Here is a 26,292-nt window from a genome sequence, read left to right on the forward strand (position 1 = left end):
TTCCTATTTTCTTTTTGTTTATTCATTCCCTCTTATGTGTGCTCTTGATACTATAATTAATTTTTGTTTTGCATATAGTAGCAATGCTTGTGTTTCTTTCCATATTTGGAATATGGTATCTTTGCTTTATATTGGTAAAAATTAATACATTATAATTTTAAAATATCTATATTTTTAAGTATTATGTTGAGCTATACTTGCTATATACTGCCTGGGGTGAATCTCTTCATTAAAAAGGGCCCTTTTACTAAAGCTTAGTGAGTGCTAATATATTTGAGTGAATTCTTTCAAAATGGTGGTAAATAAATCCTAATAAATAAATAAATAAAATAAATAATGGAATTAGCACTCGCTAAATAGGTACGGATGGGGAGAGGGATCTTGGGGTGATAGTATCTGAGGATTTGAAGGCGACGAAACAGTGTGACAAGGTGGTGGCCGTAGCTAGAAGGTTGTTAGGCTGTATAGAGAGAGGTGTGACCAGCAGAAGAAAGGGGGTGTTGATGCCCCTGTATAAGTCGTTGGTGAGGCCCCACCTGGAGTATTTTCAGTTTTGGAGCCCGTATCTTGTTAAGGATGTAAAAAGAATTGAAGCGGTGCAAAGAAAAGCTATGAGAATGGTATGGGATTTGCGTTACAAGACGTATGAGGAGAGACTTGCGGACCTGAACATGTATACTCCATGGAGTGGAGGAGTGGCCTAGTGGTTAGGGTGGTGAACTTTGGTCCTGGGAAACTGAGGAACTGAGTTCAATTCCCACTTCAAGCACAGGCAGCTCCTTGTGACTCTGGCAAGTCACGTAACCCTCCATTGCCGCATTGAGCCTGCCACGAGTGGGAAAGCGCGGGGTACAAATGTAACAAAAAAAAAATAATCTGGAGGAAAGGAGAAACAGGGGTGATATGATACAGACGTTCAAATATTTGAAAGGTATTAATCTACAAACAAATCTTTTCCGGAGATGCGAAGGCAGTAGAACAAGAGGACATGAAATGAGATTGAAGGGGGGCAGACTCAAGAAAAATGTCAGGAAGTATTTTTTCACAGAGAGAGTAGTGGATGCTTGGAATGCCCTCCCGCAGGAGGTGGTGGAAATGAAAACGGTAGCGGAATTCAAACATGCATGGGATAAACATAAAGGAATCCTGTTCAGAAGGAATGGATCCTAAGGAACTTAGCCAAGATTGGGTGGCAGAACCGGTGGCGGGAGGTGGAGATGGTACTGGGCAGACTTATACGGTCTGTGCTAGAGCCGGTGGTGGGAGGCGGGACTGGTGGTTGGGAGGCGGGGATAGTGCTGGGCAGACTTATACGGTCTGTGCCAGAACCGGTGGTGGGAGGCGGGGATAGTGCTGGGCAGACTTATACGGTCTGTGCCCTGAAAAGGACAGGTACAAATCAAGGTAAGGTATACACAAAAAGTAGCACATGTGAGTTTATCTTGTTGGGCAGACTGGATGGACCGTGCAGGTCTTTTTCTGCCGTCATCTACTATGTTACTATCCTGATACTTATGGGCCATGTGGCACTTAACACAGTTAATAAATCCCAATAAATAAAATAAATTAGTGTGTGGTAATTGTCAGTGCACAGTTGTAGTAATGGTTACGGCACTGGAATAACAGCCACCATGTGCTAATAAGTGCAATTAATTAGCATACTTGCATACCCTGGAACGGAGTAAGGAATGGGCATGGATGGCTCTTTGCAGTTTGCACTCAGTAGTTTATTGCCCACAGGCAGATATCGATATCATAGATGCACTGCAGCTGCATTACAACCAGTAGCGTAGCTACATGGGGCCCTGGACCCCCCTGCCAATGACCCTCTCGACCCCCCCTCCTGCCACCAACCCGCCGTCGCCTACCTTTGCTGGCGGGGGACCCCAACCCCCGCCAGCCGATGTCCTCTTCTTCCCGCAAAAGGCTTACTTCTGTTTCTGACATCCTGCACGTACAATGTGCAGGACGTCAGAAACAGCTGATCTGAAAGGCTTTGTTCTGCTTCGTGCTTTCCAAAAATACTAGGACTAGGGGGCATGCGATGAAGCTACAATTTAGTAAATTTAAAATGAATCAGAGAAAATGTTTCTTCACTCAACGTGTAATTAAAGTCTGGAATTCGTTGCCAGAGATTGTGGTAAAGGCGGTTAGCTTAGTGGAGTTTAAAAAAGGTTTGGACAGCTTCCTAAAGGAAAAGTCCATAGACCATTGTTAAATGGACTTGGGGAAAATCCACTATTTCTGGGATAAGCGGTATAAAATGTTTTGTACTTTTTTGGGATCTTGCCAGGTATTTGTGAACTGGATTGGCCACTGTTGGAAACAGGACGCTGGGCTTGATGGACCTTTGGTCTGTTCCAGTATGGCAATATTTATGTAAGACTACTGACCAGATAGTAAGGTAGCTAGGAGTTGTTGCAGTGTACTCTGCCTACGTGCAACAAGTATCATAGTAGTAATTGGTAGGTATTATCGGCACATATATGTGACTGTCTCTGGAAAAACATGACTAAAGTCACCAGAAACAAGAAAATGAGGTTTTAATGAATTCTATTAGAGCAAACAGTTTGTAATACACCAGTCCCAACTCCATCCTTATATGTGAAAACATAAGTTACAAAAGTTCAACTATTGGATGATTTTATGTCATGGGTCCAAAAGCAGTCGCTTCTCAACATTTTGGATCTACAAGGTTTTGTAATGTTGATCTCCTCCCTTTGACTTTGATCAGCTTGTAGAGAGCTATGAGAGAGAGGAGGGTTCATTCTCTTCTTAAAAACCATTTATCTTGAGCTCCAGAACCACTTCAGTGCTCACATGACACAGGATCCTTTTGTGAGGAACTGGTAGCATAAACCCTTCTCCGCTTCATTCAGGTTAGGGCGAGCAAGTTCATAGGACCACAGCTGGAAAAAATGGCTCCCGTGTAGTGCTTGCTGCCACTTGTAAGTTACTTTATTAAAGGACAGAGTTGGACTTGAAACGGGAACAAGATTTAAAATAGTTCTGACCAAAATATAATTCACATAAGCTCATTTATATATTGCTTTAGGAAACACACTTTTGGCTTCTCTCTGCCACTCCTCCCCTCTCAACCAACACACAAAAAAGTTGTGAATATATTTTAATCTAATGCCATATTCTGCTATCTGGTGAATTAATTTCTAGGAAACAGTTCATGAGATAGTGAGTGCACATGTAAATGCTTGTAACTTGCTTCTTTTTGTACACCACCATTGAACAATAAAACACTGTAGTTCCTTTTTGTCTGTGCACCTTAGCATTATAACATTTGGTTAATATTGTAAAAGTTTCTTTGAACAACTGGTCTCCAGATGCCCCTTATAATCATTGTTTAGCATTTGGATTTCATGCAAAGCCATTTGAACATTAATCTGAGCCCATGCCTCCTAAGGCAGACTTGCGATAGTTAGAGTTCAAAGCACAAACAATTCTTCATTCTTTGAATATTTTTTCCTACCTGGCAGCAATCCTTCCCAGCTCCAGCAAGCAGAGACACACTTCCCTAGGCTGCTTATGAAGAACTGAAAAAAAGAGGGGAAAATGGGAGAGACATTCACAAGAGAAGATGTATTGTATCCATCCCAACAACCATCTAATATCCATTCACTTGAATTGCTTTCATAAATAGTTTAATGAAAATTTATCATTAAACTTCAACACATAAGTATGGTTGGCTAACCAAGCTTAGAGCCCCTTAAGGTGCGCTAGCATTTTTAGCGCGTGCTAAACATAAGTGTGCGCTAAACGTTAGAGACACACATATATATTCCTATGGGCATCTCTAGCATTTAGCGAGTGCTAAAAAAAAACAAAAAGCTAGCACACCTTTGTAAAGTTGATGAAGCAGGGGGAAGCAAAAAATTGTTTTATATATATAAAAATTTTCAAGTATTTGGAAAATAAAGAATTTCTTAGACGCTGGGCTATTTTTGACTGTTGGACAATTTTTGCCCCCGTCTTTTGAAGGAGATGAATCTTTTGAGTGTGTCCGTTTGAAGTTGCTTTAATCAAAACTAAGCAGGAAAGGCCTAGCCCTCACTTAATCTTAGTAATACCTGACCTCTCCACCTTCTGTTCTCGCCCTCAACCTCCCTTTTTCCCTTCCTATTTTCCATTACTATCTCTGATATTCTCTCTATATATGGTGAATCCTCTTTCCTATCTGAATATTGTAGTTCCTTTCCCTTTCTTTTGAATTCTTACCGTGTTCACCGCTTTGATCTGCTAAGTTAGCAAAGGCGGTATAGCAAATACCGGTAAACCAAACTAAAAGACCCCCTTGATGAACTTCCATACATGACTGGCAATCCTAATTGGTCAATCACTTTCCTTTGAAAGTCCTCCCAAAAGGGCATACAATATGTGCAGATTTTTTTTTTTAGAGAAACTAATTTGTGTAGGAAATAGCTATAGGTTCAAAAATGATATATATTTCACATTTTCTATAAGAGTTGGGTGGGATGTGAACTCTAATTAATACTGAATAGCACAGAATTCTCACCAGTTAGCAATGTACCTATGGATATGAAAACACCAATTATTCAGAGGGAACTACACACAAAAGGAAGGAATCTGCCTTGTTTTTTTGCTTAGGCTGCTGATCCAGTAAAGAGTTATTAGATCAATAATTATCTACAAAATTCATATTTGCTTCATGAGTATCTTTTATGCATTCTGATAGTGATTTTGGCAGGGTACACACCCAGCCAGTCTGCTTTTCTGAATCTCCACATTGAATAAGCATGAGGTAAGTTTGCACACAATGGAGAAAGTGCATGCAGATCCATCTCATACATATTCATTAAACGTTCTATTCTAGGTACACACTCAATAATTAGTTGTAATCTGTATATCATACATATTCTCCAACAACTGTTGTCAATTTTACTTGTCAATCTTTATTAAATGCTTTGTTCATTAATTAATAACATTACCATTCATATTTTAAAAACTTTTTCACACATCCCAATATACATACCATTTATCATTTATTCATTTTATATACCGTTTCTTATTGCTATTGCAAAACAGAACGGTTTACATTAAAAAAGAAATACTTCTCATGCAAACAAACAAATAAATAAGAACTCCAATCATTGATGGAAAAGCACAGCAACCCCAAAAGACAAAGAAATACATTTCTAGTAAAATCTAGCACACTCTTCCACATTTTCATATTCCCCCAGTCGAATGGTAAAAAATACAAACTGCAGGGTCATACAGATTGCAACACGATGAATTGTGTTTACGGCATTCAGTGTCCGTGTGGTTTATGGTATATTGGCCAAACCACAAAGAAAATTAAAATCCGAATAGCACAACATTTGAGCAATCTACGCACTGGTCGCACAGAGGCCACTATAGTATCCCCCATTGGCAATTTAAAAAAACATTTAGTACAGGAGTTACATTTTGTGGTATTAAGTCAAGTTAGATCTGAGAGAAGGGACAATATTCCTCTGATGTTATTGTGAAAGGAACAACGCTTGATATTTAGGTGGAATACGGTAATTCCTTATGGCCTTAAATAAATTGAGTGGCTGAACATTTAAGTGATGGTGTTTAAATACTGGGTTCCTGCTGCAACCCATGCGCATGTGTGGGTGTCCGTATTGGCATCTCCACGAGCAAATGGCTTATCGAGTGCTCAACAACCTATGGTAACTGGTAAGCATTATGAGATTTATGTATATATGTGCTTTATAAATGTATAACGGGAGAGACAGATAATACTACATTGCTGTTTCATGTAGAATATATGGCCTCTGAGGATGCTGGTTCCCTGCTCCATCTGCCCCAAAGTTCCGGGGCAGAGGGAGCCAGCGGAGCCGACAGCCGCACGGCTGCTCTCTGCAGCTAAGAATGCACTCGGGGGGGAGGGGGGGGGGGTCGTGCTGCACCCTGGGGGACGGACACCACTGCACCCGGGGGGGGGGGCGCAGTGGTGATCCGCCCCGGGTGGCAGCCAACCTAAGAATGCTACTTGTCAAATGCCACTTGGTGCGCGTCTGAAAATAAAAATGTTTTTTCAGATATGCTTATTGGATGTGCGCCAAAAATGAAATTACCGCAAGACCCACATGGTAGTTGGGCGGTAACTCCATTTTGGCGCACGTTGGGCACACGTAGATGCTTACGCAGCTTAGTAAAAGGGCCACTGTTTTCTAAGAACAGAATGCAATTACAAAGATTACCTGAGGGGGCAGTGAACAACTCTTCTCAGCATTTAACACTTGATGGTATAATCCAGGCATTCGTAAAAAATGTGAAGAATGAAGAAGTTTTATTCCCTCAAAATTCATTTGTCTCCTCATTTCCTCAAATTTCACCAAAATCATATTTCATGGCAAAAGATTTTGCTTTCAAAAAGGCCATCTTCTCTAGAATTAAAACATAGTTCAACGTACAACTGCGGCCTGGACTTCCCAGGGATAATTTATTTTGTCATAATGGGAAGCATAGTTTGGCTGATTATTTCTAAAATCAGAATGAAGGTGCTTAATACAATATGTGAACTGGTCACAATTTTCTATATGTAGAGGTGGGAAAAAATCCATCCTACTGATTTATGGGCTTACAGTATCAGTTGCCTAGAAGCTCCTAAGTGGATTCCAGATGTGAGTCTGGCCACTCACCCAGAAATCAACTTGAGCAGAATATTTTTGGCAGGTGGCCTAAGGAAACTTAATTGATCTGCACACAACAGGGGAAGTAGTCCACTGTAAATGGAGATCCTTGTGCACAAGGCTTTAAACTTTTCCTAGGAGGGTGATAAAATACCAGGGTGCCTTGTAGTGAATGTCTGCTTGGTGATTTCATTGAATTTTTAAAATCTTGGTAGTGCCAAATATCATGTACTAAAACACTTATTCAGCAGGGTCACAGATGTCTAACAACCCCAGGGTTCATGCAAGGAATTTACTGCTTTTAATCACTGCAAAATTTGTCCTTCCCCCTCAAGCGTGCTTTCTTTCACTCCCTCCGAGTACTATATTACCCCTCTTCTTCTCCCTCTGCCCCTTCCAGGACAGCAGTGTGTCCTGAGTCTGTCTGTCTATCTCAGTGCATGACACAACAGACAGCACTTCAATCCCTGAATGTGGGGACTGCGAGTCAACACATGCCCATGTAGTCTGTTGAGTGGGCTTCATGTTGGAATGGAAACCAGAATAAATAGTAGTAGGGCACCTGTAGGGATTGAGCAAGTGCTGAAAAATTCAGTCCCCCCTTTCATGAAAGGCAGGCTTGTTCCTAGTGCTATGCTTCGACTGTAACAGAACCACCCCACTGCTATGGGGGTGAGATTGACGTTGGTGTGGTGCGTGGAGGAAATCAAGGAGATTCAGACAAGCAGCTATGACCCAAGGATGGCCAAAGAGGTACCCAATTTTGCTGTCCACTATGTTGTCAAGTAGAACATGCAGGTCCTTCCCTTTTACTACAGAATCTCTTCTTAGATTTGATCAATATATTCAAAATGCTTCTATCATCCTCAAAGGGATGCTACACTGAGCAAAATGGTGAATTGCTTGGTCAAACATTAGAATACCAAGCAAGATGCAAATTAATGGCTTGATTCCTAAGAAAAAAGGTTTTATTCTAGCAGGCACAAAAGAACCAAAACTTTTTTTTTCCCAAATTGGGAGCAACTTATTCTGATACAGTCAACTCCAAAATAAAATGTGTTGCTTTAATGCTATTTCACAAGTGAGAAAAATGGATTGGCAATTCCAGGCAGTGATAAATAATAAAAAGGGACAAATTAAGCACTCTCCCCCAGATTCTATATTGAATGCCTAGAGATCCATACCAATGCATGTAATTTAACAAGTTTAACAAGCTAATGAGTGCTAATAACAGCACTTAACAAGCAATAATGAACACTAATTGGCACTGATTAAAATTTACATGCACAACTTACTAAACGCATTCTGTAATGAAGTGTGCCAAACTTCTAGCACGTGCAGGCAAAAAGGGTCATGGTTATGGGGAGGGAAATGGGCATTTTGTGGGTGTTCTGAAATTAAGTGCATAGTTATAGAATATGGTCCAGTGTGTATAAATCTATGTACCGGGATTACGCCATGTTTTCATTGGTATACATGGATGCGCGTACTTTTAGGCACTGAAATAGCAACTAAGCTTATTCTACAATCAATGTCAAAATCTAGGCATCGATTACAGAATATGCTTATAGTCGGCATTGATTTCAGCGCCAATTTTTTTAGGCGCCATATATAAACTCATCCTGTATGGGCCCCAAATTCAGCTGGTAGCAGGCAGCACCTTCGCTATCCGCTGCCAGTGTTAAACCTGCATATTCAATGCTGGGCCATTTCTGGTGGCTGGAATTGAATATCTAGGGGGGGGGGGGGGTTAACCGCTAAAAAAACAACCAACCAGTTATGTCGATATTCAGTGCTAACCGGTCAAAGATAGAACAACTATATATATGATCCTATTTGACGCTAAACTGATCTGGTTAGGCGCTGAATATTTATTTGTTGCATTTGTATACCACATTTTCCCACCTATTTGCAGGCTCAATGTGGCTTACAATTTTCCGTCATGGCTTATGTCATTTCAGAATACATATACAATTGGTAATATATATAGAACATGAATGCTAAATGATCAGGTAAAAAAGGGAAAATATCAAGGTCTAACTGGATAAATCATGCGATATTTATTTATTTTATTTATTGCATTTGTATCCCACATTTTCCCACCTCTTTGCGGGCTCAGTGTGGCTTACAATAAGATATGAATAATGGAAATACATTTGTTAACAACTTGGTTATGTGTTACATTGTAGAAGTTATGTGAGACCATCGAAGTATCATTAAGACTATAACAATGGGACATCAACATTGAAACGTTGGAAAGAGACAATGGGAAGCTTAAAGGGCAGTATTAAGACACAGAGACATATGGTGTACATAATTCCTGTGAGTAAACGTATGAGTGATGTGGAATTACGGGGGACGAGGGTTAGAAGTGGATGTATGATGCATTGATGATTAGTGAGTATGGACTCTATGTGTTTTGGCTCTTGCCATAAATTGTTTCAAACAGATGGGTCTTCAGTAATTATGCACTACATACTAACTAGTAATTTTCAGCAGGAGATAAACCAGTTATCCCCCACTGAATATTGCCCAGTAGGTGCCGATATGCTACTTAACCGGTCAGGAATGGCCGCTAACCAGTTAAATATCACTGAATATCAGGGGGTATGTTAATGGACACCAGTTATGTACACCATTTTTTTCATTTGAAAAATTTCCCCTTATGTTCAGTTGGTTTCACCTTGTGCGAATGAAAATATTTAGAGCATGTTATCACCTAAGGCAACTTGACTTTATGCACATTAATTTACAGGCTAACCCACATTAAACTGTTAGTGCACTTTAAAAATTTAGTGCTTAGAAAATCAATGCATTTCCTCGGGGATCCCAGCAAATTAGAATAGTACAATCAGAACTGGACAGGATAAGACCCAAGCTGTCATCCTATATAATAATTCTCACCTCCAACGTTCCATGCTTGGGACCGTGGCTCCCTGGCTGCAAGCGGTCTGCGAAGCAGACACGCACGGACGTCACTGACGTCAACACAGCTGATTCCAAGGCAAGGGGAGGAGTGCGCGTGTTTCCCTACTCCTCCTACTGCCTCGGAATCAGCTGTCACCCCCCCCCCCCCGTGCTATGGCCCCCTCAAAACCCACCCCTCCCGCGAACCTGTCGATCCCCCCCCCCCGCCGGAACGCCGAAACCTGCCGCTGCCGTTGTTGTGCTACCTTCCCTTCCCTTCCCGTAGGTTCTTCAATCATCTTCTTAGAAAGTTTAACTCCGTGCGTCTGACGTCAGACGCACGGAGTTAAACTTTCTAAGAAGATGATTGAACAACCTACAGGAAGGGAAGGGAAGGTAGCACAACAACGGCGGTGGCGGTGGCGACAGTTTTCGGCGTTCCGGGGTGGGGGTGGGATCGACAGGTTCGCGGGGGCCATAGCACGGGGTGGGGGGGGGGGGGGGGAATTGCCTGCCTAAGGCCCGTTTCCTTACCTACAGAAACGGGCCTTTTTTACTAATGATTTATGATGCAGCATCACAAGATGACAATAGCCCCAAAACTAGAACTACAAAGGCAAAAATAGCACAGCAGATACTCTACACACGGGCATGCAAGCATACAGGATAGCAAACCCATTTCTTGAGGAGGAAGTCCTTTCTGGATGAAACAGGGTTTGATTAATCACTGGCTCCGTACCTTATAACCATCCAACATTATAATACAGTCAATTAAACCAAAATAGACCATACATTTTGAAAAATGGCTTCACTAGGAGCTCTATGAGTTCTGTTCCAGGGTAGAATAAGCCACAGGAACCAACGTTTCAAAATGACTGGGAATGCCAAAACAATTCAACTGCCCCTCCCTGAACACAATACACAATCAAAGGAGCTTGATCCAGCACCCACTGGGTTCTCAGTCTGTTGGATCCTGTACTACTGCCGCAGATTATGTACAAATTTGTAATGAATGTAATTGGGTTTAACAAACCAGAAATTTTTTAAAAAGTCACTACCACCGGACATATATCACATGTTAATCATCAGCTGACCCAAGCTGCTTCTGTACCTCAGCCAAATTACTTATTGGGAACACGGAATTTGAAAGCTTTTCAATACGAGATCATAAAAATACAAAAGTGGCTCTACTCAAGGAGACTATGGACATAACTTATGCTTACTTACTGTACATTTGTCACCACTGAATATATACATATATCTGTATATGGATAACGTGTCTATACATATTATTTATATACCAGGACATATGCATTTAACTTAAGTGGGTAGCAGCTAAATATTGTCACCATCCATATGATTTTCAGGTCTCACCTCCTGCAGTCCGTCCCAAATCTCACCCAAATGTATAGCAATTATATATATACTTAAGTCCTGTTTTTTGGCTTATTGATTGGGTAACCCAAGGCCTTATGTTGAAGTCCTTTCAAATACTGACCTTAGTGTATCTAGGCTAGAGTTAGAAAGGCTGGCTGAGAACCAAGGAAGACATGGTTCTTACTACACTGAACATTTGTGTGAAGGTGTGTAAACTTCAATATGATGGGCACCAAATAAACTCAAAATGTATCTGTGCATCTGCTTCAGATTGTCCCAAGAGTGCATCCCCTATACTGTAATGCTCCTTTAGGCTTTTGCAGCCCGAATGAATGACCCTGCATTATTTTCCAATTAAATCTTAGCTGCCCAGCTCTAGACCATACTTGAGATCAGTTTGTTTTGTAACACATTTGCCATGCTTTGGGTTTCCTCAGATTTACCCAGGGCCGCCAAGACAGAGCCGGGCTGGGGCAGGGCTGCCTCCAGGCCCCCCTCCTACACTCAGGATGCAGCCACCGCTGGGCACCCCCACCCACACTTGGGATGCAGCCGCCGGGCCCAACCCAAAGCGCAGCTGCTGCCCCTCACTTGCTCTCGGGCCCCCCTTTGAGGCGGGGGAGGAGATGACACACTGACATTGGGGGTTCCCGACCCCTACATCAGTGCGTCTACTCCTCCCCAGTCTCCATGGGGGGGGGGGGGGGGTCCAGTGCCGCAGTCTGTCTCTCACCTGCTCCAGTTTGCCAGGACAAAGACATACCCCAGAGCCAGGTGCCATGCCTGGGTGATTTTTGCCCCCCCCCCCCCCTCAGTGGCCCTGGATTTACCTGGTTCAAAGTGGTCTGTTCATTTTCATACTCTTTTTGGGCAACATAAGGGACCAACCTCTGGGTTACAAACAGTTGACCAGTTCCCAGAACTCTCATTTTATTTTACTATATGTAAGCACGACAATATTGAGCAGTGAGAAAATATGCAATTCTATTGAAGAAAGTCATTTAAAAGAGTAAATGTTGATGGAAACCAAGATGGCTGCTGCAAGGTTGCTTCTGCCTATGGGAGCTCCTGCTTAAACATATTGATGTAAAGTGTGCTGTTCTCCCACTCCCTGCTATGGTGAAAAGGAAGAAAATCTTAACATTTTCCTCTTTGAAGTCTTTCTGGTACTATGCTGGCTCATGGTCGATGTTGGTGCTACCACGAAGGAGTCATTCACTGGCATGGTTTCTTCCTTGCCCGAATGAGGCATTGTAAAGTCAAAATGTTCTGTCCCCATCTAACTGACTGCAAACCTTCTATAACAGGGCCATTTAGACATGATCAGGCTTAAAGTCAGATATAAGAGAAATGTAACCAAGGTTAAAGGAAAGAGAAGGGGAAGGGAAAAGAGGGAAACAAAAAATAATACTTTATAGTCTATGGGAAAATCAAAAGTAAAATGGGGTTGTACTTGTGCTGGCGAACATTCCGCCGGTCAGTAAGGTAACTTGGAATGGGAAGATAAGGAGGGGTTGCCTAGGAAACGGGAGCTTGTGACAGTTGAGTGGTGCTTATGGCTTTGAAGAAGAAGGTGTGTTGTGAGTGAGCTCTGAGAGAGAGTTGAGGATTTGAAGGCATTTGTTAGGGGAAAGTAGTATGGTTAAGGTAAAAGTGTGGGAATGAGAAAAGAGAAAGGAGGGTAATAGGGAAAGTGTGTACAGAAAGTCTGCCTGGTGTAAAGTGGCTGTTGGATGATTGGTGAAGGGTAAAAGGAAAGGGATTGTTAGTGAAAAGGGGAGGGCTACAGATAAAGGGTGAATGGAAGAAAAAACCCAGTCTTAGGTGCAAAAGGAGGGAAAAAGGAGGCTGTGGGGGTTTTCTCCATATTAAATATTAAAGGAGAGGTGAAAAGAATGTTCACTGATTGAAGAGAGAGAGAGAGAGAGAATCTTGAGCAGAGTGAGTGACAGCTAAGCACCGCAGCACCCAGAATAGGGAATTGCAGTACAGCTTAGGTGTTAGAAGGGAATATCTACTTAATTTTATTTGGATTAGAGAAGTTGGCCACAGTCTTGCAACATTGTTTAATATCCCTTGAAGGTTGCTGGCAATTTTCAGGGAGAGAGGGTCTTGCTTCCAATTATTTTAGTTTTAAGAGAGAGGTGTAGGGAGAAGAACGGAAGAAGAAGAGAAAATACCTCGATGATCCGGGCCCCAACGCAAAAAAAAGTGTTGCAACTTTCAACATCAAACCAACAGCTAAGTGACAGAAATCCCTAAAGGAGAAAAGAGACAGAGAAAGAAAAAAATCTTACCTGAAAGTTGGTCTGAGTATTGGTGGCTCCTGGAAAGGTGTAACCTGTAATGTTTACTAAGTTATATTGTGAAGTGTGGTGTTCTGTGTAGAAACATGAATGTTTAGTTATTGATACAGTTAAGAAACACAAAAGGGGGAAAACCCTATTATTACTTGTTGCATGCAACTAAATTATTTACAATTAAATGTTTTTTATTTAACTGGAAAGGAGTCTATTGTGTTTCTGCCTAAAATCAGGGGAAATCCCTACAAATAGATTATTTTTCCTCTCGTGTCCTTTGAGGGCACGAGACGTGGTTAGTATATTTGTTCTCCTTCCACTTCTGGGAGCTGGGTTCAGAGCCACGACTACATAGAAAGGCAAACAGAACCCAGCGTTTACCACACATTTCAATCAGAAGTGAGGGGGGGATACAGAAAGGCTTTGCTAACACTGAAAAAACTATAGCTTAAGAAGTACTTCTCAGAGCATTTTGCTCTATTTATATGTGTTGTGACATAGCCAGTGAAGCTGCCAGGGAGCTGGCTGAAAACTTTTAAGCCGATCTTAGAAAATTATCGGCCGATGGTGATTAGAGAGGCAAATGGACACCATTCCAACAACAAGGTCTCCCAGGAGAAAGAGTCCAGCAGTCTAGCAAGATCTATGAACAGTATCCATTAATTGACGCAAAATATGGTTTCTGTTGATTTGTTAAACTCAGTTATACCAGTGCAATTTTCAACTGAAGACCAGTGTTTTTTAACCCAGTCCGAAACGCACACAGTCAGTCTGATTTTCTGGATGCCCATCATAAATAAAGTATGAGAAAAACATTGAGGCCAGAACCTGCAAATCTCTTATGCACATTCATTGTGGAGACTGGCTGGGTGTATCTGAAAATAGCTTGAGAACCCGTTTGAGTCCTTACTAAAATCGTGATAGTAGAATATAATTATAAAGGTGTCATGCCTTCAAAAGGGGTACAATTTAAATTGCAATTAAAGGACATCCGATGATCATACTTTTAAATCTGAAAACCTGAATAGCTGATATATATGTTAAAACACTCCCATGAATTCTGAAAGCCAGAAAGCACAGTGTGCAAAACTGCAATCTGTATTTGAATCTGTGGTTGTTGAACATTTCTTAAATCACATTAAAAAAACAACACACTTGGAAGTGATGGGCTGTACCCCCAACTGCTAGGATATTTATTTTGTAAGAGTTATAGCAGATGAAGCAGGGTTCTAAGCTGGACAACTAACTTTGAACTCTACGAGGGAGCTTATTCAACATGCAACTGGTATAAAGGATACCCTTTGAGGAATTTAGGTGCTGCTAACTGGATATGCACCAGCGAGTGGAATCTTCAGCGGTAGCACCCAGGCAGTGCCATTGAATAGATGTCCTCTGACTGCCTCGGCACTACCTGCTGCCTTAGCACATTCAGACCCCTAACCAATAGCCAATCGGATAAAGTGAGGACACCATATTTGCTGAATATGGCAGCTAACTAGATAGTGATTCCAGTATGCACCAGATATTCCAAATACCTGTACTGAAGATCCAATGTAATTTCAACCATGGCGATCGGCTACAGGCAGAATATCAGAATCTGTGGGGACCTTTTACTAGGCCGCGTGTCTACGTGCACCCAACGCATGCCAGAATGGAGTTACCGCCCGGCTACCACGTGGCTCTTACGGTAATTTCATTTTTGGCATGCATCCGATATGCGCGGCTGAAAAATAATTTTATTTCCGAACGCGCGTCAAGTGGCATTTGACGCGTGTAAGTCATTAGCACCCGGTTACCACGTGAGACTTTACCACTAGGTCAATGGCTGGCGGTAAGGTCTCAGACCCAAAATGGAGGCGCGGCAATTTTCATGTTGCCGCACATCCATTTTTGGCAAAACATTTTTAAAAAGCCATTTTTTAATGGGTGCGCTGAAAAATGGATCTGCGTGCGCCCATAACGTGCCTACACTAGCACAGCCCATTTTTCAGCGCGCTTAGTAAAAGGATCCCTGTGTGTTTAAAAAGGGATGGAAGATGTTGCCAGTGGATCACAGTCTTTATCAGTCCCTTCCATTTAGGCTGTGGGGGAAGAACTTAAATGAAACCTGAAAGAATGATTAGGAACGACTACTTGGTTTCACTGCATATTTAGAGTAAGAGGAGAGGTGCAATGTTTTTAGTATAAATATGTATCATTTGTTTGTTACATTTGTATCCCACATTTTCCTACCTATTTGCAGGCTCAATGTGACTTACAAAGTACAGTAAAGGCGTTTGCCATTTCGGTTGATAACAAATACAAGATTGTGTTGAGATCAGATGAGGTAGAAGTGAATCAGGCGTCCTGGGATCGAGGGGAAAGAGGAAAGTAAATTGTCCAGTGCGAACATTGATTATGTTGTGTTGCTGGGTGTGAGGATTTATGTTGGATAGGTGGGATAAGCTTTTTTGAAGAGGTTCTCAAGCTATTTTTTTTTAATGATTTCCTGAAGTTCAGGTGGTCATGTATTGTTTTCACTGCATATGTGAGTCCATTCCTTAGTTGTGCGCTTATGTAGGAGAAGCTAGATGCATAAGTTGTTTTGCATTTGTATCATGCATAAGATGCATAGATGCATAAGTTGTTTTGTATCATTCAGTATTGCTGTGACTAAATGATGTCTGTATCAGTACATTAGCTACACTATTCTTTTGCAAAATAAATTACTAATGACATTTGTCAAACAATCCTAAATTTAACCAGGAAACATGCATGACAAACTGGATATATAAACGGTACAGAATCTCCATACCGGGATGGGGGGGGGGGGGGGAATCTTTTCTCAGGCTGTCAAGAGCTTCTTGACAGCTTTATCCATGGTCAGTGTGTATAGAGCTGATGCTGGAGATTTCAAGAATATGAGTTGACAGCAAGGACAGTTAGCACCGAGGTAAAGCTATCAGTTGCAGCACAGACAGGGTCTTCACCCAGACACTCAAAGACCTTTTCGGTAGCTGAAAACAGGAGCCTCTTGATACCAAGACACTGGCTCCATTTATTCCCCACACAAACAAATTCGCCTTTCAGCCAAACAGTTCCTTGTGTTATCTGAAGTTCATCTCTCAAGCTAACAGTGGGTTATTTTTACCAGCAGTTTTCCATGAAAATACCGCATTGAAGCCTTAAAAAATGTCACATTTCCTTTCATAAAGGAACTGTACAAAGAGGACAATGATAGCTATAATGGATCGTCTTAGTAATCTTGCTTTGTTCTGCAGTGGGTCAGGACTCTCACCACTTGCTGAATTAGAACCTAGTGATGGGCCAAAGGTTATTTCGGGTTACCATAGGGAATGTATTTTATTTGTAACATTATGTGGTAAACTGCCAGTTTTTCTTCACTGTACCTTTATTACAATTACTCTTATCTTTATCTGCCCAGGAAGCTTCACCGAGTGACTACATTTGGATCATGGCATGAGAGGGACCCAGTGAGTAATTTCATAAAGGCATTTGCTCCATCTGGAACATTTCTTATTTTTAACTAGTAATTTATTTGGAAGTCAACTTTATTGGAAAGGTCAATCTGAAAAGGAATAACTTGAATTTATTTCTACAGCAGACCTCATTCGTATGCAAATACCAATGGTTATATATTTCCTGTATCAAAGAGAGCAGAAACCATCTCCAATGCAGGAAATCAGGCCTTCTACAGAGGGGGCAGTATATAATTTATAAATGGTGGTATCCACTACAAAAAAGGTCAAAATCAGATTAAGACATACACAAATTAGATGTATGCCTACAACCCCTAATATTTTGGGGCCCTGTCAAATGTGACTAGGACTCAAGAAACTAGAGTTTTCAAATGGATTTTTTTCAGGTCTTTTTAAATTTTTGCATTAAAGTTCTACAGCCAGAATGATGGCCTAAGTGTAAAAATGTCTGGAGTTTATACCTCTCTAACATATTAATCTTCCCCCTGTGTGAAAGAGCCTGCCCTGTCTGCTTTCCAGTGGCACTAGCAATCCATTCCAAAATTTCCAGTTCTACTCAACAATCCCATCCAGGATGGAACTGTGACAGGAATCAGTGGGTAGAATCCAGCCAATGAGAAGACACTAGGGGTGGAGCATTGGATGGAAGATTTACTGACAAAAAGGAGGAGGAGTGAGCCAGAGAATGTTCCTGTGCTGTTCAAGTGACCTTTCTTCCTGAGGTGAGAGTATAAGCTCTTAAAGGGCAAGTGGCTGACCTTGGAGAGAACCAGTGGAATCACTGAGTGGCCTGGAAAGGTTTGTTAAAATTGGGAGGTGCGGGAGTGGGGGGAAAGAGAATGAGGGCTGCAGATTGAGAAAAGAGCTGGCAGCAACTGCAAAACATTGTACATGATGATGGAGAGAGCTGGTTGAGATGCGGGACACTCACTGATGCTTTCAAATATTACATCAAGGTGTGTTTTTTTTTTTAAATCTGATTTTGGAGCTTCCACCATTGTCATCTCTGGCTTGTACCAGGCAACACTATTTTTCATAGCACTACTATATGTGAGCAACATTTTACCTGAATAGTTATCACCATGGTATAACATGTCCCTACCCAAGAGCATACAATCAAAGTAAATACCTGAGGCAATGGGAGATAAAGTGATTTGCCCATTCGTCACAAGTTTGTTAGTGGCAAAAGCAAGATTTTATCCCCGACTTCCCCAGTTCTTAGCCCATTGCTCTAACCACTAGGCTTCTCCACTTGAAGAACTGCTTGTAGAGCCCCTCCTAATCATTCACAACCTGCTACTACCACTACACCCAGAACTAGGCCTGCAGCTTTTCCCCAATGCAGAGAGGGAAGATCTCAGTTAGAAAGGAACATTTTAACAAGCAGTTTAACTTGCATGCAAATGAGCTATAGTTTAAATATAGCATTCTATACATACCTAAACCTTCTGATTCAAATAGGCATGTGTCGCCCACGCCAACATCTCTACACCAGGATAAGAAATTGGCAGTGTTGTCCCTTGCAAAAAATGACCCTGAGGGGGCGTTGGCTCGGCATGGAATCTTCTTCCCTGGAAGGTTCTACAAAACAAAGAAACATAGTAACACATTCAATATGGCAGATAAAGACCAGTATGGTCCATCCACTAGGTACAGTTCCATTCCAGAGATACAGCGCTGAGCCATATCTGTCAGAAAAGCAGAGGCGTTTTTAAAATGGCTGTGTTTTCCATTTCAGTACAGAGCAACAAAACACTTCTGAATCTTTCTAGCTTCTAGCATGAAAAATACATAGACTTCCTTAAAAAAAAAATACAAATCAGGTAACTTTATATCCTGTGCTATCCTAAGTCAACTTATTAAAATTCTTCTCCTATGATATAAAGGAACTGGCATCTATGGTATATAAGGTTTTGCCCAGTATATATCTATTTAAAACCAATACAAAAGAGATGGCAAGGTTGGTCAGCATTTCAATCCCCGAGTTGGTTCTTCTTAGGGTTACCATATTTGTGGAGACAGAAAAAATAAAAATGGTTGCTACCTTTGCTAAAGAAATATTTAATCACAGTTAATGAACACACATCAAGCAATGACTTACAGTACAGCAATAGACAATCTACATTCAAAAACTTCCAGATTTGAGTTTGACTGAGTCTGAGTTTAAGCATACTAAGCAGAAGAGCAGATATCCCTCAACAACTTTGGCTGGCTTTTGAAATACACGTGAAAGTCTTTGCATGATATATGCTTAAAGTTGTGCCACACGAACAATATTCCTTGACAGATTTAACCATCAGGGGAACAGAGAGGGGATCAGCACTGCATTTCTCTCTCTTTAGCACCCCCATATGTCCAGACTGACAGCTAGAGATGGTTTCTCTCATTATGTGGGTAGGTGCATTGGTCAGTCACATAAAAGAAAAAGAGGACATTTCCCTAAAAATTAAAAGTCCTGGAGGACATATGTGAAGATGGCTAAAAAGAGGACATGTTCTCTTAAAAGAGGACATAATTCTTCTACTTCCCAGGTCAACTAAGGACCAAAAGAATGCTCCAGAAGTAGCATTCTGAGGATCCCAGGAGGGGAAGAGGGAGAGGAGGTTGTCATTGCTCAACGGCGAAATCTTGTGGACAGATTTAGGGCCCACGATCAATTGGATCCTGCCCAAAGCCTTGGTCCTTAGTCTATGAGAAAGGAAAATTGCTGCAATGACCAGAATGTGTTGTGGAAAAAGGGGAATACAAGAAAAAAGTGGAAACATTTTTTTAGACATGTTAATGAAATTAACACATGTTCAACGAATTTAGTGTGCACAGACGAACTGAATGCACATCTCTTTATTAGTCCCTGCTTCTACCATACTGTTAATTGCCATTGGAGTTTAGCAACTCTTCAGGCACTACACCACGATTCAGATAACGGTATGTGGTTGCCATGTCACATGTGTTTAGTAAGTACACGAAGAGAATCTGTGATTTTCATGTATGTGCAATTGCATATGTTTTTTAAATCAACTTTTTCAGTATGACTTTTGTCGGTATGTAAGAAAACAGACATACATTTTCTCCTGGATTCTATAAAGGTCACCAAATTTGGGCACGGATCTCAGATCTGCACACAATACTAATTACAGACATTATCAATTATTGATGTTAATTGGGTCTAATTAGGACTTACACATGGATCTGCCTATGTATTATTCTATAACACTATACACCTAAATTGTTTCACATGCACAAGGAATTGAACCCTGTTCTCCAGGATCTCAACCCACTGCTGACCATCAGGCAGCAGTAGGAATCGAATCCGGTTCCCCACATCCACAACTTGCTGCACTAACCATTAGGTCACTCCTCCACTCCATAAATTTGATTTATGGAGCATCTGGTTCTGTTCTGAAGCAGCTAGTTTTATAATACTTTACAGAAGCCAGTTCTGGGAAACTAGACAGACATTCTCCCTAAAGAGCTTTTTAGGTCTTGCCCATGCTGTGCTTTGGTTAGTTAAAAATATCAATGTTCCCAATCCAAGTGATTCTTAGAAGCATCATATATACCTCAAAAAAACACAAATCATAAAGATTAGGAAGGCTTCACCTGATCCAAAGGATGGCCATATGGATAAATACAGGATTTTAGAATATTTCTACACGACACCACCTTGGAGGTCAGTAATACAGAACAGAATAAAGTATTTGTACTGTTCCAAGGTGACTCATGGAGTAAGAAGCAGTGTGAGACCTTTGCAGTGGAATCAAGGGATAAGCTCTTCTTACATCTTGCTACTAATCTTTCTAGGATGAATAAATTCTAGTCAAAGAAGCTTCCAATGTGAGCAAAACAATGTTCCGAGGAATTGGCCAAGTGACTCACCTCAGTCAGTTACTTACTTTATAAAATTCACTCACTCATGTTTGGCACACAACAAAACAATTGCACACAGCAAAACGCAAAAATGACTGAGATATTTATGAACCTCGCCATGCCCTTGTCTCACCTAAAACACATCCCCTTGGGGACATGCATAAACATCTGAATACTGGTTTATGCATGTATCAAAAGCAGTTAAGGCTTGTAAAATGAGAGCCATAATGTAATGCAAACCTACATGGAAATATATTATTCATTCACAGGTAAACAAACCTGAGAGAAACAGCCACACAAATTAAACAGCAGAAAACTTAAGTGTAGACGTCCCAGATGGGAACAAACAACAATACAGAGCCTCAAACCGAAGGAAGCAAAATTTATTAAATGACCCAGTACAGTCCATGTTTTGGCTAATGCTTGCATCAAGGGTCGTATAACGATAGCTTCCTTAAAATTGGTCAGAAGACATCCAGACATAAAACTACAAATGTAATTGTTCTAGTATGCTTATAACCTTATACGATCCCTGACGCAGGCATTAGCTGAAACACGACCGTGTTGGGTCTTTTAATAAATTCTGCTTCCTCTGGTTTGAGGTTCTGCCTTTTTGTTTGCTTCCATCTGGGCCCTCCACATTTCATTTTTTTCTGCCTCTTGTTCATTCACAAGAAAAGTTGGCCAATTCAAAGTATCCCTTTGGAAAATAGTTCTGTTTACTATAGTGGGTAAATGATAGCTCATATAAATCTCTGTTTTTAAAGGATTCCTCCCAATTGCCAACTGTAAGAAAACTTAATGCATTTGCTGTCAAATGTTTTCCTTCCCACATTATATTAAATATGAGGTTTCAGGGTAAAATTTCTCCCTCTCTCTTAATTTCATGAATATCTTTGGCCTTTATTTGGTATTTGAGAAAAAAAAACTTGAATGCTATGCTAACATAATGCCCAGATTTCAAAAACATTAAAGACTGCATTCATTTTAGAATTTGTATCTGATTTTAGAAGAGCATCTCTTATCTTTTACAAAGGTGGCAGAGGTCAGTGGTTATTAAATATTTTAGGTGAGATAGGAGTTACTCTAGGGCCTATTGATTAAGCAGCATTACAGCCCATAAAAGCCATATTACATATCTAATGGCAGTGTGTTAACTGCTGCATGAGACACCTAACACGCAAACACGTATTAGGGGCTGCTCAGACAAATCTTAAATGTAATAATGCATATCATATCCCCTCCCCCATTTTTCCTCTCCTATAGGGTACACATATTTAGATCCGCAAGCATAATCTCATACGACTTCCGATGCAGACCTCACAACGTTTTGATTGCTTTTCTCTGGATCACCTTTAGCCTTTCCTTCTGAGATATGATCTCCAGAACTTCAGCTGTGGCCTCACCAAGGACCTGGAGGCATTAAACCTCCTTTTTCTCTACTGCTACTACTACTTATTTCTATAGCGCTACTAGATGTATGCAGGGCTGTACATCTCTCCCATTGGAGGGGAAAAAACAGATTAAGAACTAAGGGGCCCTTTTACTAAGCAGCAGTAAAGCTAATGCGTGGGTAGCATGCACCAAATCGACCCTACATCAGGGGTAGCACGAGCCCCTGTGGTAGTTTCAAAGTTGACTTGCATGGTTTCCCGCAGTAGAAAATAATTTTCTATTTTCTACCACAGGGGGCATTCCCAGCAGTAATCAGCAGCACAGCCATATTAGTGTGTGCTGCATGATTATTACATGAGTGGCGCGTGAGCCCTTACCACTAGGTCAAAGGGTGGCAGTAAGTGCTCAGGCAGTAAGTAGCTATGCACTACTTTTAATTTTAGTGCATGGCCAGTTACTGCCCCGATAAAAAAAATGCCCTTTTTCCCAGCCACGGTAAAAAATGGCCCAACGCATGCCAATTTCACACATCCAAACCACCGCAGGCCACTTTTTACCACTGCTTAGTAAAAGAGCTCCTAAATTCAGTAAATGGCACTCAAATTTGGGCACTGGGCATTGTTCTCTAAACAGTGCTCCGAGTTGGATGCTGTTTATAGAATAGTACTTTGTGCCAGGACCTGCGCTCAACTTCTAGGTGCGAGGATTTATATTGACTGTAATATTCCTGTATATAATGTGTACAGTGTTGTGTACATCTAGCAATGCTATAGAAATAAGTAGTAGTAGCAGGAGCAGCAATTAGTGCCAATTACTGGTGCAATTTATAGAATTCTCAAGCACGTGGACTCACCACTACTTTTACACATTTATCATCATTCAAGATTGTAATCATGGAGTAGAAAACAAACAAAATCCTTCATAATGCACAACAGTTTTACACTGAGAACTATAATCAGGCAATTTTTTAAAGTAATTTGAGTTTGTTCTATAGCAAATCATTCAGGAATAATTAGATTTCCATATGGCAGCACTAACTTTTGTTGACACAGTGTAGTGTATCAGATGATTTGAAACAGCAGTGCTTAGTCTCTGCTCTCAGATATCATGGAAACAGGTCCCCTGCTACTCCTTCTTTTACAGCCTGGTCTACGTGTGCATGCATGTGGTTTCAGGCAGGATGTGAAAGTGCGAGCGAAATGCATGAGGTAATGCTGGAAAACTTCCACCAGATTCACCCACTTTCACTGATGCTTCAAATCACAAAGAAAAAAATGTTTTCATCTCTAAAAATAAAGTTTTATAAAAAGTTGACAATGAATTAAAATGAGAAAATAAAACAGTCCAAAGAATTTATTTCTGTTGGTCTCAAAACATTCAAAGAATGACCCCAGCTGTCAACAAGTTCCCGCTAATAGTGGCTCAGAACTTTTCATTTTTTGTTTCGAACGTTACTTCACATACAGGAGGTGTAGTGAGAGAGATCATTTTAATTCAACTGACAGAAAAACAAAATAATTACAATAAGCTCCCTTCTCTTTCCTATTTTTCTTTCATTTTGCAAGAGTTGACATTTTCACAAGTTTGGTAATATCAATACCAGGTCTGCCTTATGAATCTAGGGGGGGGGGGGGGGGGGGATATACCGGGGCAATGCTATGCTACTGTACCTGAATGTAACCCTCCTTGAGTTACAACTGTAAAAGGTACAAGCTAAAATCAAAATCCTTCACTCATTTTTCACCACAATCACATTCATAGGAGCCAACTTTTCAAAATGATTGAAGGAAGTTGCCTTTCCCTGGACATAGTCAAATTAGTATTGGGGTGCTCGAGCACCCACAGAGCTGGATCCTATGACCACATTCAGGCTTCATATGGATGTACAGAACGCACAAGGTGTGGTGATTTTGCAACCTCTACACAAAATTTATATTAAAAGATTCAGATATAGCAAGCCAAGCATAGACTATTGGGGCCCAGTGCACAAATTTGCAATGGGGCCCTAAATCCTGTCAGCAAGCTGTGCTTTCTTTAGCTTTGGGCAGGCTTGAGAAGACCCTGTGGCATAAAGGCCCACAGAAATTGATGTATACACAAAAGAACAGAAACCCTTGCAGGCTTGCAATCACACAGGAAGCAGTAAAGGTGACTCAAAGGAAGACTGCTCTTGAATAAAGAGTTTATTGAACAGACTTCGCATGTCCATGTTTTGGCCAACTGACCTGCTTCAGGAGTCTCAATGCTGTTAATGTGGCATATGTCTCAACTCAGGTTAGGATTTTAAAATCTATCAGTGCTGAATGCAGGTCTTGGCGGGAACCACTGATACTGAACTGTAGTAGTACTCAGGAGAAAATGTCTAACAATTTGCAGGACTGGAGCGCAAAGAGTCTCTAGTCCAAAATGAAAAAAACCTCTCTAAAACCAGTACTGAGCATGAAATGCTAATTCATGCCATTGTGACCTTTTTATTTTGTAGACTGGAATCAGGCATAAGAAAGCCACAACTTAAACCATAAACTACAACTCAATGCTCTTGATTTTTTGTTGTTGTCTCATTATTTCAAATACATTCAGTATCTTTTGTGCTGTATTACAGATTTATGTACATATATAAGCAATTGTCTATCCATTAAGCCTACACTTTATTTTACCTAACATTCTTCAGATATTATGTAGCACCCAGCAAAGATTCCAAAGTCTATGCACAAATATTTGATGGAGGAAAATTACCAAAGCTGATGAAAGTCTATATTGTCATATTACATAGCAGAGGAAACTATCCCTGGATTGTCAAAACAGCTTGTTATGGTATTAGTTATGAAAAGACTATTTTGTCACTTATTAAACTGCAATTCCAGGTCATAAGGTGGTCTGATCAGCAGGTAGTTACAAAAAAAAAGTGTCGACCCAACACCTATGGCTACAAAATGCAGAGAACATGTTGGAATGAGTGAGAAAGTTTCCAGTAGGAATGATGCTACAATTCACAAATTGGCAATGTCACAAGTCTGCTGTGAATCCTCCTCCTCCCCCCCCCCCCCCACCTCCTTGAATATCTAAAAATAACTTGCTCGCTTCACTTCCAGGTAGCGATTCTGCTCCTCCTCATTTGTCTCTATAATTTGAGGTGGTAGAAGGTAATTAAGATGTGGTACGGACAACTCTTGCCCAATTCTTATATTCATCTCTGTTGTTTTCTCTTGCCTTTCCCGCTCCAGTTGATGAAGTTTAAAATTTTACAAGTAACAGACTAGGCAGGACTTTAGCAGGTGAATACTGCACGAATAGCTGCGGTACACAGAATTGCACATCTTAGACCAGCAGATTCACCATAAGTCATTTTGGGGGTGATATTGATATTCCATAGGAGTTCTTACAGCAAGCAAGTACCCTGTGCCATGTCCCTCTGAAAATGCATGCTCCCTAGTCCTAGTATGTTTGGAAAGAGTAAACAAGTGATTCACACTCTACCCATTCCACTCCACTCCACTCAGTATTTTATAGACTTCTATCATCTCTCTCTCTTCAGCCGTCTCTTCTCCAAGCTGAAGAGCCCTGGCCTTACTAGTCTTTCCCCATAGGGAAACTGTCCCACCCCCTTTATCATTTTCATTGCCCTTTTATGTACCTTTTCTAATTACACTATATATTTTTTGAGATACGGTGACCAGAATTGCACATAGTATTTGAGATGCGGTCACACCATGGAGTGCTACATAGGCATTATAACATCCTCATTTTTGTGTTTCCATTCCTTTTCTATCAATTTGCTTTCTTAGCCAACACTGCACACTGAGCAGAGGGTTTCAATGTATCAACGATGACACCTAGATCTTTTTATTTGGAGGGGGAAGGGGGGATGGTACGAATCCTAATGTTGAACCTTGCATCACTTAGTTATAATTCCTCTTTCCCACATGCACCACTTTGCACTTGCTCACATTAAATGTCATCTGCCATTTGGATGCCCAGTCTCATAAGGTCCTCTTGCAATTTTTCATAATCTTCTTGTGATTTAACAACTTTGAATAACTTTCTGTCATCAGTAAATTTAATTACCTCACTAGTTTCTCCCATCTCTAGATCATTTACAAATGTGTTAAAAAGCAGTGGTCCCAGCACAGACCTCTGGGGAACTCCACTATCTACCCTTATCCATTGAGAATACTGAACATTTAACCCTGATCTCTGTTTTCTATCTTTTAACCAGTTCTTAATCCACAAATAGGACATTACCTCCTTTCCCATGACTTTCTAATTTCCTCAGAAGCCTTTCATGAGATACTTTGTCAAATGTCTTTTGAAAAT

At 40.9% G+C, this 26,292-nt stretch overlaps 1 protein-coding gene across 3 annotated transcripts in view; it reads right to left on the reverse strand.

Moving 5' to 3' along the window:
- GAS2 (growth arrest specific 2) overlaps nt 1-26,292 on the reverse strand; it is a 98,276-nt gene that overhangs the window by 53,241 nt on the left and 18,743 nt on the right. For all 3 annotated transcript variants that reach the window (XM_030200701.1, XM_030200700.1, XM_030200702.1), the window contains exons 4-5: nt 18,156-18,297; nt 3,485-3,548 (exon numbers count right to left, since the gene is read on the reverse strand). In XM_030200701.1, the coding sequence (XP_030056561.1) occupies nt 3,485-3,548; nt 18,156-18,297 (206 nt within the window). The remainder of the gene's footprint in view (nt 1-3,484; nt 3,549-18,155; nt 18,298-26,292) is intronic.

The sequence above is a fragment of the Microcaecilia unicolor genome, chromosome 4 (genome assembly GCF_901765095.1).
Source record: "Microcaecilia unicolor chromosome 4, aMicUni1.1, whole genome shotgun sequence".
Lineage (NCBI taxonomy): Eukaryota > Metazoa > Chordata > Amphibia > Gymnophiona > Siphonopidae > Microcaecilia > Microcaecilia unicolor.